This window comes from Pteronotus mesoamericanus, unplaced genomic scaffold (assembly GCF_021234165.1).
Source record: "Pteronotus mesoamericanus isolate MK-2021 breed Mesoamerican mustached bat unplaced genomic scaffold, CSHL_Meso_final contig_202, whole genome shotgun sequence".
Classification (NCBI taxonomy): domain Eukaryota; kingdom Metazoa; phylum Chordata; class Mammalia; order Chiroptera; family Mormoopidae; genus Pteronotus; species Pteronotus mesoamericanus.
In genome coordinates, this window is record NW_026555086.1 from 6743148 (window position 1) to 6759879 (window position 16732).

General features: G+C 51.5%; 1 protein-coding gene and 1 pseudogene across 1 annotated transcript in view; one reads left to right on the top strand and one right to left on the bottom strand.

Annotated features, from left to right (window-relative positions):
* The window catches only part of IRX5 (iroquois homeobox 5), a 68400-nt gene extending 53586 nt beyond the window's left edge, over positions 1 to 14814 (top strand). Inside the window, exon 4 of the mRNA XM_054570244.1 lies at positions 14696 to 14814. Within this exon, the coding sequence (XP_054426219.1) occupies positions 14696 to 14784 (89 nt within the window). The 3' untranslated portion in view covers positions 14785 to 14814. The remainder of the gene's footprint in view (positions 1 to 14695) is intronic.
* LOC129068239 (uncharacterized) lies at positions 14490 to 14603 on the bottom strand (annotated as a pseudogene).
* Positions 14815 to 16732: the final 1918 nt, after the last annotated feature.

Consider the following 16732-nt stretch of genomic DNA (forward strand, 5'->3'; position numbering starts at 1 on the left):
TTACTTTCACAAAGACACTTCTTTGACCTTCCAAGGTAGCATCATCACCTTCTCTACCCCCTACCCTGCCATTTTCAGAGCTACACATTTTCTCATCTTTTCTTGTTTACTTGGTGTTGTTTATTACATATCATGTGTTTTCATTCACCAAAATATACTTTGTGAGGGCAGCTACTTTGTTAGCTTGTCCACCCCTTGTCCCCAACATTCTCAACGCCTGGCATCTGCACAAGAAATAGTTATTGAGTGAATCAGTGTAGAGACTAACATTTATAGACCATTTTCCAAGGCTTGGTATCTTTGTTGATTATTTTCAGAATTTAATTCCAGGAAAAAGGTTGTGTCCCTTGAACAACGGGTAAGAGTGGATTTTCTTTTAAACAGGTAATTGTCTGGATTGTGCAATTCCGGAGTAATAAATTTAGCCCCGAGCTTCCTGGGATCCAAGGCAAAAAGGGTCAGATTAACCACAGAAACTATGTTGGTCCATGTGGCTGGTATATTGGCCTCTTCCTCCTCCTTCCTCATGGTCTTTGATTTTCCATGTCTATTTTCACAGCATCTGATTACAAGCTGTCTCAAATCCTTTTTGGAAGCAGGCAGGGTATAAATAGCTAGGAACACAAACAACTGATTCATGTGTGTAATGCCTATTTTACAGACGTGCAATACAAGTTCTGGGCAGGTGGGGTGGCTTGTCTGAGGTCACACAGCCTGGGTGAGAACCCACATCCCTTGAATTCCAGGCCGGTTCACCCTCCTCTGAGTAACAGCAGAGGGGCCATGCCCTTGCTTTGTTTTGGCTCCTGTAAGTCCTAACAGAGTGTTGCAGATCTCATGTTATTAGTCTTTCTCTAAAGAAATTGAAGCTCAGAGAGATTAAGTGTTGGCCCAGGGTCACCCAGCAAGTTAGAGACCGAGCCATGCCCCCGCGGGAGGGAGCGGCTGGAAGCCTCTCAACGTTGACAGAAGGTACCGTCCCCGCCCCAGCAATGGGCAGATTGCCTCCTGAGAATTCGCTGTGTTCAGGGATGGGAAACCAGCTGCGACATTTGCACAGCTGGAAGAGGAAAATGGAGCCATTCTCTAATTAACTGCTCAGCGGCCATAATTGCTTTTCATGGAAATTGTCACCGGATAGGAAGTGCCAAGGAGGTTGGGGGGGAAGTATCAACAACCTCTGGGCTCACACAGCATACTGATCTGACAGACAGCTGTCCCCTTGCATGGCCTCTTTGATGGAAAGGAGTAACGGCGACTGAAAGCACCCCTCGGCTCCGCCAACACAGAAGAGCGAGAGGAAACAACGCAGTGACAAGGAAGAGGCATTAGAAGCTGGGGACATGATTTTGTCAATAACAATAACTCCTGCCAATTACCGAACACCTGCTATGTGCCAGGCACTGGACTCCATGTGTCGGATGCATTTTCTTATTTGATTTTCCCTCTTCAGAAGACATTATTGCTTCTGCCTGACACAGTGGGAAACTGAGGCTCGGGGAACTTCAAATGCCTTGCTGGAGGCTACATTGCAGTAAGAAAGACTTACATGCTGCGTCTTGAATGCCGGAGAGCTTTCTAGTGCTTTCCCTATGCAGACCGAGTCCTCACAAAATCCTATGGGATCGGGTCTATCATCAGCCCCACTTACAGGTGAAGAATCTGAGGTGTGGAGGGTGAAGTGACCTGCGCAAGGAGGCACAGTGGCCATACTAGGTTTTGAGCTTAGAGCCTGGCAGGGCAGAGTCTGTGCTCTTAACGCCTGTGCAGATGCAAGTTTAACGAACGGTCCCTTTGGCGTCCGACTCCAGCCTCCCCACTCCAGTGCCCCTTCCACCCGACCCCATGTCCCGGGTCGGGGAGGGTGCCCGCCTCTCCTGAGGACTTTATAAAGTGGCTTCGTCTACTGGAGTCCAACTGCTGGCCCACCCAGCAGCTGGTGGCTGGTGTGAATGGGAGACAGGACTCTCTGTGCTGTCCCCCGCGGGAACTGAGGCCATGGTACTGTCAGCGGTGGTGGCCCAGCCCAGAGCACCCAGCTCTGGCAGTTGGGTGGCACAGGGTTCAGCATTAAGGGCGACGCCCCGTGGTCTGCAGCGTAGACCAAGCCAGGACTAGCCACAAACTTGGGACCTGGCGCAGCTAAACCTCAGGTAGTGGGTTTGAACAGCTGTAGAGATTTCTCAGTGCTGAGAACATGGGCTGAAATGAGAATAGAGAGGCCCCTCTGAGAGCCCCACTGCTCCCCTGTTAGCGTGTGTGCTGAGGCCAGGGCGGGTACATGGAAGATTGATGGGAGGGTCAGCATGGCCTCCTGCACCCCATAGCGGGGACAGCACCCTTCCTGGGGTGTAACTGAAATCCAGGCTTATTTATTTCAATTCACATAGGGAGCAAAGGAGGCTGTGATGAAGACCTGCTCTCAGGAGCAGCAAAGAAGAATTTGCTATCGTTTCTAACTAGCGCTTAGCAGTGGCAATTTGCATGCACAGCCTCTGGAAAGCTGGTTTTGTTCTGAAGGCCAAATCTGCCCCCTGCAGTCTTGTGCATGGGTTTGGCTCTCAAGTCCATTTTCAAGTGCAGCCCCAGAGGAAACTTCAGCGGATACCCCCCGCCCCCGGCCTCGCCCCCGCCCCGACCGTTGCGGCCCTTGTCAGCGTTCTCTCTGTGAGTGTTGTGAGCAGGCCATAACCAGCTGGATTTAGTTCAGACGTATGTGGTCTTACTGTCACCCAGCCATCACAGTGCCCACTGCAGCCCATGACAAAGGGTGCTCTGGACACAGCAGTGGGTCTCAATCAAGGGCCATTCTGCACCGCCAGCCCCGGAGGACACTGGCGCTATCTGGAGACATCTTTGGTTGTAACATCAGAAGAAAGGTCTTACTGGAATCAACCGGAGAGTTGTTGGGATCAAAAAGGCAGAGGCCAGGGATGCCACTCAGCATCATTCAGTGCGAGGACAGCATTTCCCCGGACCCCTGATAAATGTTACCTGGCCCCCAAATGTCAACAGTGGGGAAACACTGGGCTACAGGACCCTGACAAGGTTAATCGAGTGCTATTTATTTGCTGGTCATTAGAGCCGGTTAACTTTGATTCAGGTCCATCCAGTTGAATTGCTCCTGAAACTTCCCCAGTCTTCACATACAGACATCACCAGTCAATGCTGCCTGAAGCAACAAATGATTGTCCTTGTCACTGGTTGAGTGAGCAGAGGCTTTAACCATTGTTTGCAAATTGTCCTTCCCTGTTAGGGGCAGGCAGCAGCTCCTCCTGGGGGCTTTAGCCTGAAAAGCAAAGCCTCCGACTTGTCTGACCTGTTCGTTTGGTCCACAGGGGAGGGGTGGATCTTCAACCTGTTGCACGTGCTCTTTGGAGATGGTAAATTGTGCATTTTTATACTAAATTGGTTCAACTTAAAATGCTGGCAAGCATTCATGAAAAAATTAGAAATACAAATACCATTTCTAGACATAAATCCAAAAGAATTGAAAGCAGACCCTCGGAGAGATAGCAGCGTTATTCATCGTAGCTAACAGGTGTGAACCACCCAAGTGTCTATTGAGGGAGGAAGGGATAAACAGACTGTGGTATTTCCATCCATGGGATATTAGGTTGTTCGCTCTTACAAAGCAAGGGGATTCTGACACATGCTACAACATAGATGAAACTTGGCCAGTCACACAGAGACAGATACTGTACGATTCCACTGCTATGAGGTCCCCAGAGCCATCAAACTCAGAGACAGAAAGGAGAATGGTGGTTGCCAGGGGCTGAGGGTCGGGGAGGGAGGGAAATGGGGAGTTGTCGTTTAGAGCATATGAAAGAGTTCTGGAGATGGGTTACACAGCAACGTGAGTACACTTAACATCGCCGGACTGTGTCCTTAATAACTGTCAAAGTGGTAAATTTTATGTTACATGTATTTTACCACAATTAAGAAAAAGATACTGGCAAGTAGGAACTGGGCACAGGCAACAGGCAAGGAACCAGCGTATTCGCAAAGGAGCCCGGAGGCAGAGGGAAGCAGCCAGAACCCTGAAGGCGGGTGGGGGTCCTCTGTGGCTCAGAGGGTCTTGGAGCTGCCAAGGTAGAAGGCGACCTGTTCCCGGGGCAGTGTCTGCAACCAGTAGGGCCAGGTGGAGGACGACTTTGCATGAGCTGAGGAGGAACTGGAAAGTGGGAGAAAGACAATCGAACCCTCTGGAGAGCCCATCTGACCCTCCCAGCCACCCCAGTTCGGGGTGCGTTTTCCCCTTTGAATGCAGGCTCCTCTGGTGTGAAGACATCGTCAGTCTTCACCAAACATAGTAGGTGCTCAATAAAAGTCTGTGCAAGCGGTGAACGAACCCCCCTCCCAGCAAGCCACGTTCCCTTCCTACAAGTCATCACTGCGGGTGTCAGTCTCCCGTGGCACAGTCCCCACGGTTCTGCACGGAGTGAAGTCGAGACGCCTTTGTGGTGCAGGTGAGGTGTTTAGCATTCTGGGCTGTTAGGTACCAGCCTCATTCATATTACATCCCTCTCCAGACTTCACCGATCTCCAGGAATGCCCTGGGCTTCCTCACTCACCTGAATTTTTTTCCCTCCACTAAGTTTTCAGCATCTGTAAAATGCTAAAATCCTTCCCGTCCTTTCAGGCGCAGTGGATGCCAGGCAGAGTAGTGTGGTATCTATGGGAACAAGACACATCCCCTCCCCGGACCTTGCCCAGCACGGCTGGACCCAGCAGCGCCCCCTGTGATGGGGAGAGGCAGGGTGCAGGGTGGCTGTGGCTGGCTCCCCGCCCTCGTGCGGGGTGCCGGAGTGAGCCTTTGTTGGGACCCGTGGGATATGTTGGGGGGAGAGGCAGGGGTCAGCGGAGGGCGTGCTGGTGGATCGCTGTGGCCGTCCCAAGAGTGTCCGCCTTGCCCTCTGCCAGCACCTCGGTGCACTGGCTCTGAGATGGGCATCATGGGCAACCGTGGTTGACATCTGGGCTGAACCAGGACCTCAGGGGCAAGGCAGAGGACAGGGCATGAGGCTGGGTCCCGGGGCCTCCGTAAAAATAGCGCACTGCCCACGAGGGCAGCGGGACTCGGCGGTCAAGAGTGCAGGTCCTGGGTCAGGCCCGGCTTCAGCCCTAGGCCGCTCTGTCCTCGCGATCCTGAGCGCGTTCCTCACCTTGTCTGTGCCGCCGTCTCCTGATTACAGGTGCGCCCCCTGGATCGAGCTCACGGGAGGATTCAAGCAGACAACGCAAGGAAAGGTGTTTATTTAGCACAGTGCCGGACACGGTGTGTTCAGCTCTCACAGGACCCTGACTAACGTTATGAACGTCAATGTTCATTATTGACATAATGAGACATTCGCATACAGAGAACATGAACACTGGTTTCTAAGTTAGGGAGTTGGGTGGGTTGGCATTATTTTCCCCATTTTATGCAGGAGCGAGTGTGGAGCAGGGACATTTCTCGAGCCAGACAGATAATGTATATCCATCATCTCTTTTTAAAAATGTTTTAAAATGTTTATTGGTTTTAGAGAGAGAGGATGGGGGAGAGAGAGAAACAGTGATGTGACAAGAAAACATCTGTCAGTTGTCTCCCATACGTGCCCCGTCCAGGGATCGAACTTGCACCCTAGACATGAGCCTTAGACTGGGGATTGAACCTGAAACCTTTTGGTTTAGAGGATGACGCTCCAACCAACTGAGCCACATCAGCCAGGACCCGTCATCTCTTTCAATCTTCTCAGCCACACTGGCTGGGGGGTCTAAAGATGCCTATTTTTCAGATGCAGGTGCTGAGGCTCAGGGAGGCTTGGGACTTGCCTTCAGCCAGTAAGTGGTACAGTAGGGTTAGAGTCCCAGGCATATCCGACTCTTGCCGGTGTCTGTGCTAAGAGTGCCAGGGGTGGGAGGAGGGGCCAAGGAAGAGAGAGGACTGCGTTGGGCGGGGGAGGAGTGGGGTTCCAGCTCGGCCCCACCCACCCCCCCTCACCAGCACGTGGGCCTGGCAGCTAAGGCCAGGAGGCTACACTGGGCTACAGGTAGGGGAGGGGCGGGGGTCCCGGCTAGTAAGTGGAGGTAGCCCAGGCCCCCTATACTCCTGGGGAGTCGAGGGGCCAGGCCTTGGCAGGGCTTTTGTGCCCCGGCGCCTCCTCCGCAGACACCAACAGGGTACGTGATCCCAATTACAGAAAGTGGCTGGGTCAGCCGTCACCTTGCATGATCCACATGATCCGAGCGCCTCAGATGGCAGCTGATTAAAACTCAGACAAGCGCTCGCTTGGCCTTGGCCTTGAATCTGAGAGCCAGGACCCTCCCGGGCCTCCAATTGTGCCTGAATGGGCACAGCTGCCCCTCATCAGCCCTGGCACCGCAGACAAGGGGCCACTGGAGTGAACCAAGGGCTCGATGACCATGGTAGAGCCTGAAGATCATGGACATGTCCACAGGGCTGAGACATGAAGAAACATCCTGGCCTGGTGACACCTGGTGACACCAGAGCAGGGCCAGGGTGTGGCCGAGGCAGGGAGCCTTGGCTGGGGGAGCCCTCCCCGCATCTGGCCAGGCCATCTTCTCTTCAGGGTTCTGAGGCCTGTTCTCTGTCCCCTCAGCTGGGCCGGTTCCCAAGCAGCAAGGACAAGCTTCAGCCTCTTCAAACTCCCTCGCTGCATCTGGGCCACAGCAGGAGGCCCTCACGTTCAGCGTAAATGGGGCAGACAGTTCCTTAGACAACTTGGAGCGTGTGTCTCGCCACCCTCCACCCCTGCGTCTTATCATCAGGAAGCTGAGCTTCACAGGTGGACAGCATTGCAGGGCTTCCGTGGAGTGGGGAGGTCCCCAGGGCAAAAATGAAGGTGGCCGCGTGTGCAAGGCCAGGGGACAGGGCAGGGAAGAGCTGAGCTCCTGCGTGCCCTGTTGTGCACGTCAGTTACCATGGCAGTGCTCTGTGGCCCCCCTTGTGCCGTCACGTCCACCTGCCTGGGACCCCCACTTATGGATGAGGAAACGGAGGCTCAGGGAGAGAAAGTGCCTGGACAGGCACAGTCACTTCTTATCCTAAGTTACACAGGGAGCTGGTGGTAGAGTGGCTTCTGGACCATGAAACTGTCCAAGCCCGGTCCAGAGATGGCCCCGTGGTCACCGGCCTGGTTTCTGGGCTCCTGCATGCAGCCACACGTGCCCCTGGTCCCTGGCTGCCTGTGGCTCCACGGTCAGAGCCGGCGCGCACGCTTTCTCTTGCTGCGAGTCACGAGATGTACCGATTCCGTAAGTGCACGCTACGTTGGGGCCGATCGTTTGCATGTTGACAAGAAATGTCAGGTGGAATCATTTCGGGAGGGAGTGTGCCATGAGAGGGGAACACAAGGAGCCCTTGCTGGCTCGTGGAGTGTCTGTGTGCCGTTAGCAGAGGCGAAGCTTTGTCAGGGCAAATGCGGTTTCACACCAGGCGTTCAGCTGGGAGAAGGGAGTGGAGGCTGCGTCTCTCCTCACAGGAGCTTTGCCAGGGCTGCTGTGGTGCAGGGCACAGCCCGCACAACCACGCACAGCGGCCCCAGAGCCAGGGCAGCCGAGTACTGTCACCCCCACTCTTCCCAGATCTCTACTACCTCCCTTCCATTAGCCTTAGATGGGAGCCTATCAAGTGTTCAGGGGTCAGTGGCTTTGAAACAGAGCAGGTTTTGGGGACTGGAGAGGCTGGACAGGCTGAATAAAGTCACCTCAACCCTCCTCCCTGCAGAGGCAGGGACACTGAGGCCCAGAGAAAGCCACCCAGGGCTTGCGCCCGGCAGCACCAGCAGCCGCATGCAGGCCCGGCCATGCCCCAGCTCCCTCCCAAGGGAAGTTCGAATTAAGGACTAGCAGGAGGGGCCCTTCCCCGCTGCCTTGCCAAGTCAGGTTTTGATTATGGTTTACTGCAAGGCTGCATTCCATTCAGAGTCTTTCAGGAGAACAATTCCAATTCTTTTGGCCTAGCCTGGCCCTCAAAATAGGCACCGGCTGAGGGGGTCTTTCTCCCTCCCACCCACATGGCAGAAGGAACACAGACTCCGGCCTTCGGTGAGCGCGGGACGTAACCTAGCCTCTCGGTGCCGCCGTAGGATGGGGCTGTGAGGGGCCACCCTGCTTGCTCTGAGTTGAGGTGTGGAGGTGAGCAAGCACAGAGGGCTGAGGGCAAGAAGGTGCCGTAGTAGGTGGGACCATGTGAGGTGGAGACATGGGAGCGGCTTTAACTTCTAAGGTGGTCTATCAATTTGTTCCAGTATTTTTTATCATCTTAAGAAGACAAAATTGGACCAAGACCCATGAATTTACCAAAACATTTTGGGGTCTTGCCCTCCCCCAGGACAACCTTCTAGATTAGGATAATGAGTCCCTCGTCGCTTGCCCCGCTCTGCCCGGCAGACTACCTTTGTTTCGTTCTAAACTGCCCTGTTTAATAGAAGTGTCATGTGAGCCATGTACATGATTTTCAATTCTCTAGCAGCCACATTTTTAAAAAGTAAAATGAAACAGGTGAAATTAGCTTGGTAATATAATTTTTTTCCAAGTCAGTATGTCCAAATGACTATCATTTCAACATGTAATCAGTATAAGTGTTAATGAAATCTTAGATTCTTTTTTCATGTTAAGTCTTCAAAATCTAATGCGTGTGTTATAATTATACGTATATCTTAACTTGGACCGAGGACATTTCGAGTGCTCAGCAGACAAGTGACTGGCAGCTAGCACTCTGACAGCACAGTTCTAAACCACCTCCTCCCTTCTTGCTGGGTGACTTTGGGCACATTCCCCTCTTCTCTGGACCGCCACCATCTCATCTGTGTAATGAGGGCATAGGACGGGGGCAGGGACAGCAAACCTTTGGCATGCTCACTGCCCCTTTCTCATTCTGCACCTGTGGCAGACATCAATAATGGATAGCCAATCACTCACAACAATCTTTCTCCCTGAGTCTGGACCCGACCTCTGAATCTTCGTACGCCAACAGACATTAGCCAATGATTGCAGTTCACAAACCAAATGAACCCTCTTTGCCACATCAAATCTACTGTTCACCACGGGCTTGTGGCTGTCTGACATTCAACGGTCTGGGGTCTGGGTTTCTGCCACCGCATCTCTTTCATGTCTACACACCACCTCCTGCCTCTTCTCAGGCTTGGTAATTCAGACCACAGATGCCTAACACTTGGGTTTATCCTCACCTATTTCCGATGCTTTTCCCCAGCTCCTGTCCCAACAGAGTCTTAGATCTGCGTGCAAGGTTCAGGGCCGGACAGGAGCCAGGAGTGTGAAGTCCGCTGTGAGCCTGCAGTCAGGCCGGCATCGTCTGCCACTGGGCCAAGCCTGTGCTAGGGCCATCGGGCCATCGGGCCATTAGGATGAGCACAAAGCTTGGATGTCCAATCAGAGAGGGAGTAAGCCCACACAGGTCAGAAATAGACTGGCACTCACAGAGCAATAAACTGTAACCGGTCCCGCCTCAGTTACCCAGAATCATGGGACAACAGAACTTTTCCGCACGTTTAAATTTTTCAGTAATTGAAGGTTCGGCTTTCTGTACACAACGTTTTCTTATCTAAATTTATTTTCCATGGGAGATTTTTCTAAAACAGATCATATGCGTCCTTATTTTCTTCAAGCACTCTAAGCATTATTTAACCTTTTATAAAGATTGGCTTAAATATGAATATTTATTACTGTTCTGTGCTTAATGCATCGAGACTGTGTTCAAGACCTACCGAGGTAGCGAGGACTGTCTGTCCTTGCACTGAATGTCCCAAGGCGCTCTGATTTTTTTTTTGTTTGTTTTTTGCAAGCCTCCTGTCTGCTTTTTAGTGTTTCTCTCTCATTTTCCTGTCAGGATGTGGGCTGTCATTTCTGTTTCCTGATGTACACCCTGCTGCAACGCCACCTCTGTCCTCGTTCTAATTTGTGTTGCTTCTCTAGATTTGGAAACCACATCGTGGAGATTGTTAGAACTGTTTGTCAAGTGAGAGAAATTAAGCCCTAAGTCAGATTGCGTGGGACCCTCTGCTCAGTAAAAATGTATGGATAAGGCAACCATGCCTCAGAGTTGTGCTTTGGACTGGTGAGGTTTCCAAATGGGCTTTGACTCACTTGCTCTCAGTACAATGTAGTTTAACATTTAGCCGTTTCCTAAATATTTCATGTGCCTTTTAAACTTCTTTCTTATACTGTTAGCATACCATAGGTGCATAATAAACCCTCCCCGCCACCGCCCCCACCCCGTCATGGATACAAAGGGCTAGTTGTAGCTAAACTAGAAGAAGGAAAGGAAGGAGAGGTGGATTGGGTGCAGGCAGTTAGGGAGGGCTTCCTGGAGGAGGTGAGATTGAGCCAAGCTGGGAAGGACGAAAACAAGTGGAGTGAAGCAGGGATTCCAGGTAGAGACCTGAGCAGAGGCAGGACACTCAGGTGATCATATTTATTTTTAAAATATAGCTCCTTTTGATTGCCTTTCTTCCATTACCATTTATTTCCCCATACCCTCTTCTACCTGCACACCCTATGACTCCACAATCACCCCACAGATTCTCCTATTTCATCAGCGAAGGAGAGATCATAAGGAGAATATGAGTTTCTCTTTTTCTACCTCATTAAAGAAGTTAGATGTTTTTCTTACCACTCGCTAATGCTCCTGTAGAGTCCTCCCCAGGAGGGGTCTGGAGACGCTCAATCAGAACGTGTACTGAACCTCGTTTTTCCCTTCTGTAAAATGGGGCTTTTTTTGTCTCTCCTGACTTACAAGAGTGGGTGAGAAATGCTTCTGAAACTTGTCACATCCTCCAAAGAGGAAAGGGTAGGGAACAAAGATGGGTTTCAATGAAGCGTCCACTTAGCTAAAATACAGATTAAATTTGAATTACACAAGGAGCGTGCGACTACCTGTAGGTATATGCAGATACGCTTGTTAGAGATTAGATCGAAGCTCCTTGGACCACTGTCCCCCAGTCTTGTCCCCTACTCCACTCTCAGAGACAATCTCTGGCATCGCATGTTGTAAATTAATCCAGTAAGTCCCTGGGTGTTCACACACATGTGCAGGTACCTATAGAAATATATATATGCTGACATTTTGTTTTGATTTGCTATAAAATCGACTCAAAGTACCATGTTTCTTTCTGCCCATCAATGTTCTCCATGATTGTCCCTTGTGAGAACATAGAGAACTACGTTATTCTTTTCAATGGCTGTGCTGTGTCCTATGGTAGGGTCATGCTGTGATTTAATTAGACCCCCCCCCCATGGACATTTAGGGTGTTTCTAGTTTTTCAACATGCATAAGTCACATTGTACAACCATCTCTGCATGCACCTCTTTAGGTACAGTGGCATTTTTTCCTGGGGTAGCCATGAAGAGGTGTAATTTCTAGGTCGTAGGATCCATGTGCACTTGAAATTTCAGTAGCTACTGCAAAATTACCCTCCAAAATAGCTATGCCTTCTGCCCCTGCCCTGGTAGGAACTGACAGCAGCCATTTACCTGTCTCCTCCCCAGCTCCCGATACAGTATTACGCAGAGACCTGGGCAAGAGGACTCCCTTGTATTGGCCACTCAGAGGGCCTGGCTCTGTGCGCCCTGCAGCCGCACCCACCCCACCAGGTGAGGAGCCTGCAGGCGTCCGTGCGGTCAGGGAGCAGTGCCTACCCAGAGCCTGCACCCCATTTCTAGGGGTGCTCTGGGTACCTGGGACTCCTGAAGTCTTGCCCAAATGGCCATTGAGGGCTGGCGTCTGTCCCTTGTTTGAGTCTATCCCTGCGCAGGTGAGCTCCACACCTGGTATGTGTATCCCTGGTCCTGCGGATGGTCAGGGGACAGCTGCCCCAGGACAGAGCTGGGAGGCCGGGCTGGAGAGTGCACACACAGCTGCGAGGGACCCCCACAGCAAGCCACGGAGTTGGGAGAGGAGTGCCAAGAAGAGGGCGTCTTGTCCTTAGCTTCATAGTTGTTCCAGGTGGTTGTGACATCATCCACCATTGCATTTTGGGTCCAACATTTTCTAGCACATCTAATCTCCCCAGCTCGTGTGTGCGCTGGGGATGCAGTGAGGTACTCGGCTTCTCCTTTTACAGAGAGGTTAGGAAACGTACCCCCAGTATTCAACCAGAACGTGACCCGCGTGTGACGGGAGCCCCACGCTGTCCTCACCCCCAGGTCGAGCTCATCCTCTTTTTTTCTCCACCCTAATTTCCAACCAATTTGATTATGCTTCAGAAAGGACTTCTCTTTCTCCTGGTCTCTGGGTAGGGAGAGCCCAGGGTCTATGTTGGGGGCTGCCTCGTGGGACTCATTTCCATCCAATCCAGAGCACTTCAAACAGGCTCCTTCCCAGGAAGCACGCTTTCCATGGAAATTAAACACTGAGCAGGTGTCTCTGCCTCCCTGGCCCTCTCAGGAGAGAGAGGTAGGAGCTGCGCCGGAGCTGAAATCCGCAGAGCAAATAAGCCTCGGCACCCGTTAGCGACAGCTCCCAGAATTTAAAGGGACACATAATCACTCCTAATACACATCCAGGGCAGAGAGCCAGATGTCGCTGATGGCAAAGAGCAGCGTTGGCAGGGAGAGGAGAGGCGGCCCCCACGGCTCCCGCGGACAGAGGAGGGCCAGCTTCCCAAACCACCTCCAGAGGAACATCGCCACCTTCCTCTTCCTCATTGTCACCCTCACCATTGAGGCTGCCATTTGTTGAGAGCTTGGACGTGCCCCAGGAGTCTTCCACGAATCATTTATTCAAGCCTCCCAACAACCCCGTACAGTAGGAAGTATCCTCCCATTTCACAGATGCAGAAACTGAGGCTGGGGAGAGGCACACTCGACCCAAGTCGCACACTAATGGCAGACGGAGATACAATGCAAATATAGGCATCTCTGACTCCAAAGCCGCGTGCGCGGCCCCTAAGGGCGGCGCATCACCTCAGGGTACAAAGTCTCGGCAGCTGAGCACAGCACACAGGGCCTGTTCAGGACCAAAAGGACCTGTGCTCGCCCTGAACTACCCCCCAGCCCCAGCACTGTTGCCTAAGGAGGGTGGGGCCGGGGGTCCCCCTGTATCCAAAATGCTGTATCCCCTCTCTCTGCATCCTGGTGGCACTGGGACAGACAGGTAGGAAGCCTTGGGGGACATGGCTGTTAGCTCTGCCCTCTGACTGAAGGAGCTCTAGGAAGGGGCTTCTGCCCCTAGACATCTTCCCTGGGGGCCCCGAGGTGCCACCAATGCCAAGTCACAGTGCCGGATTAAGCACTGCCCTTTTCGGCTTCTCTTTGAAAAAGCGAGAAGTCTGGAGAAGCATTTATTCTGTGCCACCTGGATCGAGCTAATTTGCATTGACAGGAGCCTCAGGGCAGCATGGGGGCTGCTGGGCCTCTGGTGGAAACGAGAGGCAGGGCTTTCTCTGTGTCGCCCTGCAGAGGAGGCTCCCAGCCCTTCGGGGGACCCCGGACTGGGTGGACTCTGCGGTGATTAGACCACAATAAAGACCAACCAGGCTCACGAGGAAGCCTGTTTTGTTTGGGCACTAGGGACCAGTGGCTCAAGTAGATCTGGGAGGACAAGTGGTGGCCCCCAGAAATGAGGCTCAGAAAAGGGGAGTGACTCGCCTCAAGACCCACAGCACGTGGGGAGTTTAATGGGAACCACGTCTCAGCGCTCCCGCAGTTTTGCACATGCCCCCCCCACCCCGGCCTCCGCCAAGACCCTCTGCGAAGCTTGAGAGGCCACGGGTGGGCTGGGGAGGGGCAGTTCCAGGTCTCAGCCCCCGCAGCGGGCCCCACTTCTTAGAAACAGGACAGTGCTAGCTCCCTTTTTCCAAAGGGAACAAAAGAGGCTCAGAGGAGTGCGAGCGGTTTGAACCCAGAGCCCGCGGCCTCTAAATGTCGCACTCCAGAGATCCCTCTCTGGTCAAGAGGCCTCAGGCCACAGGGTCACGCCCTCCCTCCCCCTGGGCACTGCAGCCACTCTGGGACCTTTGAAGGTGGCTATATGCGGCTCCCGTTGGCGTGTGGGTCCGTCTGGGTGGATAAGTAAGTGGCTTTGGTGACGAACGGGATGTCAGTCCTTGCCCCATGCTATGTTTAGAAAGGTGTCAGCCCCAAACCGGCTGGTCTCTGCGGTCACCCAGGAGGTACCCACGGGTGTCTCTAAAGCCCTGTCTCTGACCTTTCTGTGCTCAGATACAGGGGCCTCCAGAGTCACTGGGAGCGGGGTGTGGGCCTGGCTGGCAGGCTGAACCGACGGGGCCCCGGCAGAGAGCACAGGCTGGGACACGAGGCCGTCATCTGTGTCCCTTCCCCCTACCAACGGGAGTGAGGACTTACAAGACGACACGTGTAAAAGAGCCAGGCGCTCCATGCGTGCTCACTCACAGCACAAACACACACGCACGTGCACACACCTGCAACACACTCGCTCGTGGAGCACACAGTTATAGTCTGTACGGCCCTCAGCATTTCACACGTTTAATTAAGTTTTTATATGGTCTTAAGTATTTAAAAAGCTGTAATGCAAACAGTATTATAGGAACATTTTTAATTAGCAATAATCATGCCTCGGATGAACCTCATTGGCTACGATACTGCCACTGCGCAAAGCTATTACAGAAAATGTTTTAAATCAAAAGACATGTCAAGGTATACTCCCCAGCTTATGTATTTATTTTTAAATATTTTATTTATTTATTTTTAGAGGACGGAAGAAAGAAAAGGAGAGAAACATCTCTGTATAAGAGAAACACCTATCGATTGCTTCTTGTACGTGTCCTGACCAGGGACTGAACCCACAACCCAGGCAATGTGCCCTGACCGGGAAGCAAACCAGTGACCTTTTGCTTTGCAAGATGATGCCCAATCAACTGAGCCACGCCGGTCAGCCCTTTGTTCCCCAATTCAAACCTGCTGGAGATCATTGCTGCATTTCTTCGTGCTGTCAAATTATTACTTGTTTAATTTAAAATTTGTGTGCGTGTGTGTGTAAGCCTCAGAATAACATTTCTCCACATGCCTTTGTTGAATTGAAGTATATCCCGGCATTGCAAAGTGGATGGTTCATGGAAAACAAAATTGTTATTGTTTCCAACTCTTTTCCAGTGTGAATTAGGACACTCTTCCAAACACGCGCAGGAAGCGAACTACCGAAGTGAATCGCGTACTGAGGCTGGAGTGAGCCTGAGCGACGCTATTGTAATCCCTGGTTTCAAACTGTGGCCTTCATTCCAGGGGTTGATGTTTGAAATAGTGCCACTCAGTACCGCGCTGGAAATGCCGGATCACCAGGGACAGTGGTCTCCGTGGGTCCCTGTCCTGCCTCAGGCATGAGCCTTTGAGAAGCGAGGTGGTAGGGGTGCAGGCTCTTGGGAACGGCGCCCGGGTTTGAGATGGAGCGGGCACTCAGGCTAGTTAGCAAGTGGTATGGAAGTATTCTGATGTTTTAACAACCAGTAAGCTGTTTCAGCCCCTTTACCATAATTATCAGGCCTACATCCGTCCCCATTCTCTGGTCTGATGATGACATTTAACTTTATTGACAATCTCTGCCTTTTCATTAGAGTGTTTAGCCCATAAACATCTAATGAAACCATGGGTATGGTTGAACTCAGGTCTACCGCTTTATTATTCTTCTGTTATTATTTCCTCTCATTCCGTTATTAGGTTTTAAAATTATTTTCATTACTTTATTATGTCTACCCTCAGGTTTTGTTTCCTTGTCCCGCCTTCTGCTGCCCTTTGAATTATTTGACTATATTTGTGGAATTTGATTTTTATTTATCAACCGTCTTTTTAGCTATGCCCGATGAACTACATTTTTTAATGGCCGTTCCAAGAACTTCAGCGTCCACCCTCCCCTCTCCACAGCACACCGAGGGCAACAGCGCCCCACGCGACGGGAAACATGAAACCCTTGCAGCCCTACAGGCCCCTTCGCTGCCCCTCCCCCACTGTCCCCGCCCATCCCTGGTGCTCTAACGGTTACAGGAATTACATCTACATGTAGTACAAGCCCCACACTACGATGTGACACTTTTTAAAAAATTTATACAATTCTCTGTGTGTTAAAGAAATTAGGAGGGAAACCAGTCTTTTACATTGCCCTGGCTGTTTACCATTTCTGATGCTCTTCATTCTTTGTGATGATCTGAGTTTATATCTGGTATCATTTCCCTTCAGTTCAAAGAACGGCCTTTAGAATTTTCAGTAGGATAGACCTGAGAGGGACACGGTTTTGAAACTTTCTTTTGTCTGAAAACGTCTTTCTTCCATCTTCATTATTAAAGGATAGTTTCATTACATATAGAATTGTGGATTGGCTTTTCTTCCCCCCAGCACTTTGAAGATGGGATTCTATGGTCTTCTCGCCTTCATAGTCTCTGAGCACTTAGTGGGGACAAGAGCGTTCAAGGATGAGGGAGTAAGAGGCTCAGAGGTGAGAGACAGAACACAAGGGATAGCCCGGCACAGAGGGCTGGAGAGGCAGAGCCAAGAGCTGGGGTCAGACACAACTTTATAATTTTCTAAACCTGGCTGGGCAGGGCCGGATGGAGGGTGACGCAAGGGAGACATGAACTTTGGGTGCAAAACATAAAAGGACTCGGTAATTAAGATAAATAATATTCTTTTTAAAAAAAAAAAGATTTTATTTAGTTATTTTTAGAGAGAGGGGAAGGGAGGGAGAAAGAGAGGGAGAGAAACATCTGTGCGTGGTTGCCTCTTGCACGCCCCCTACTGG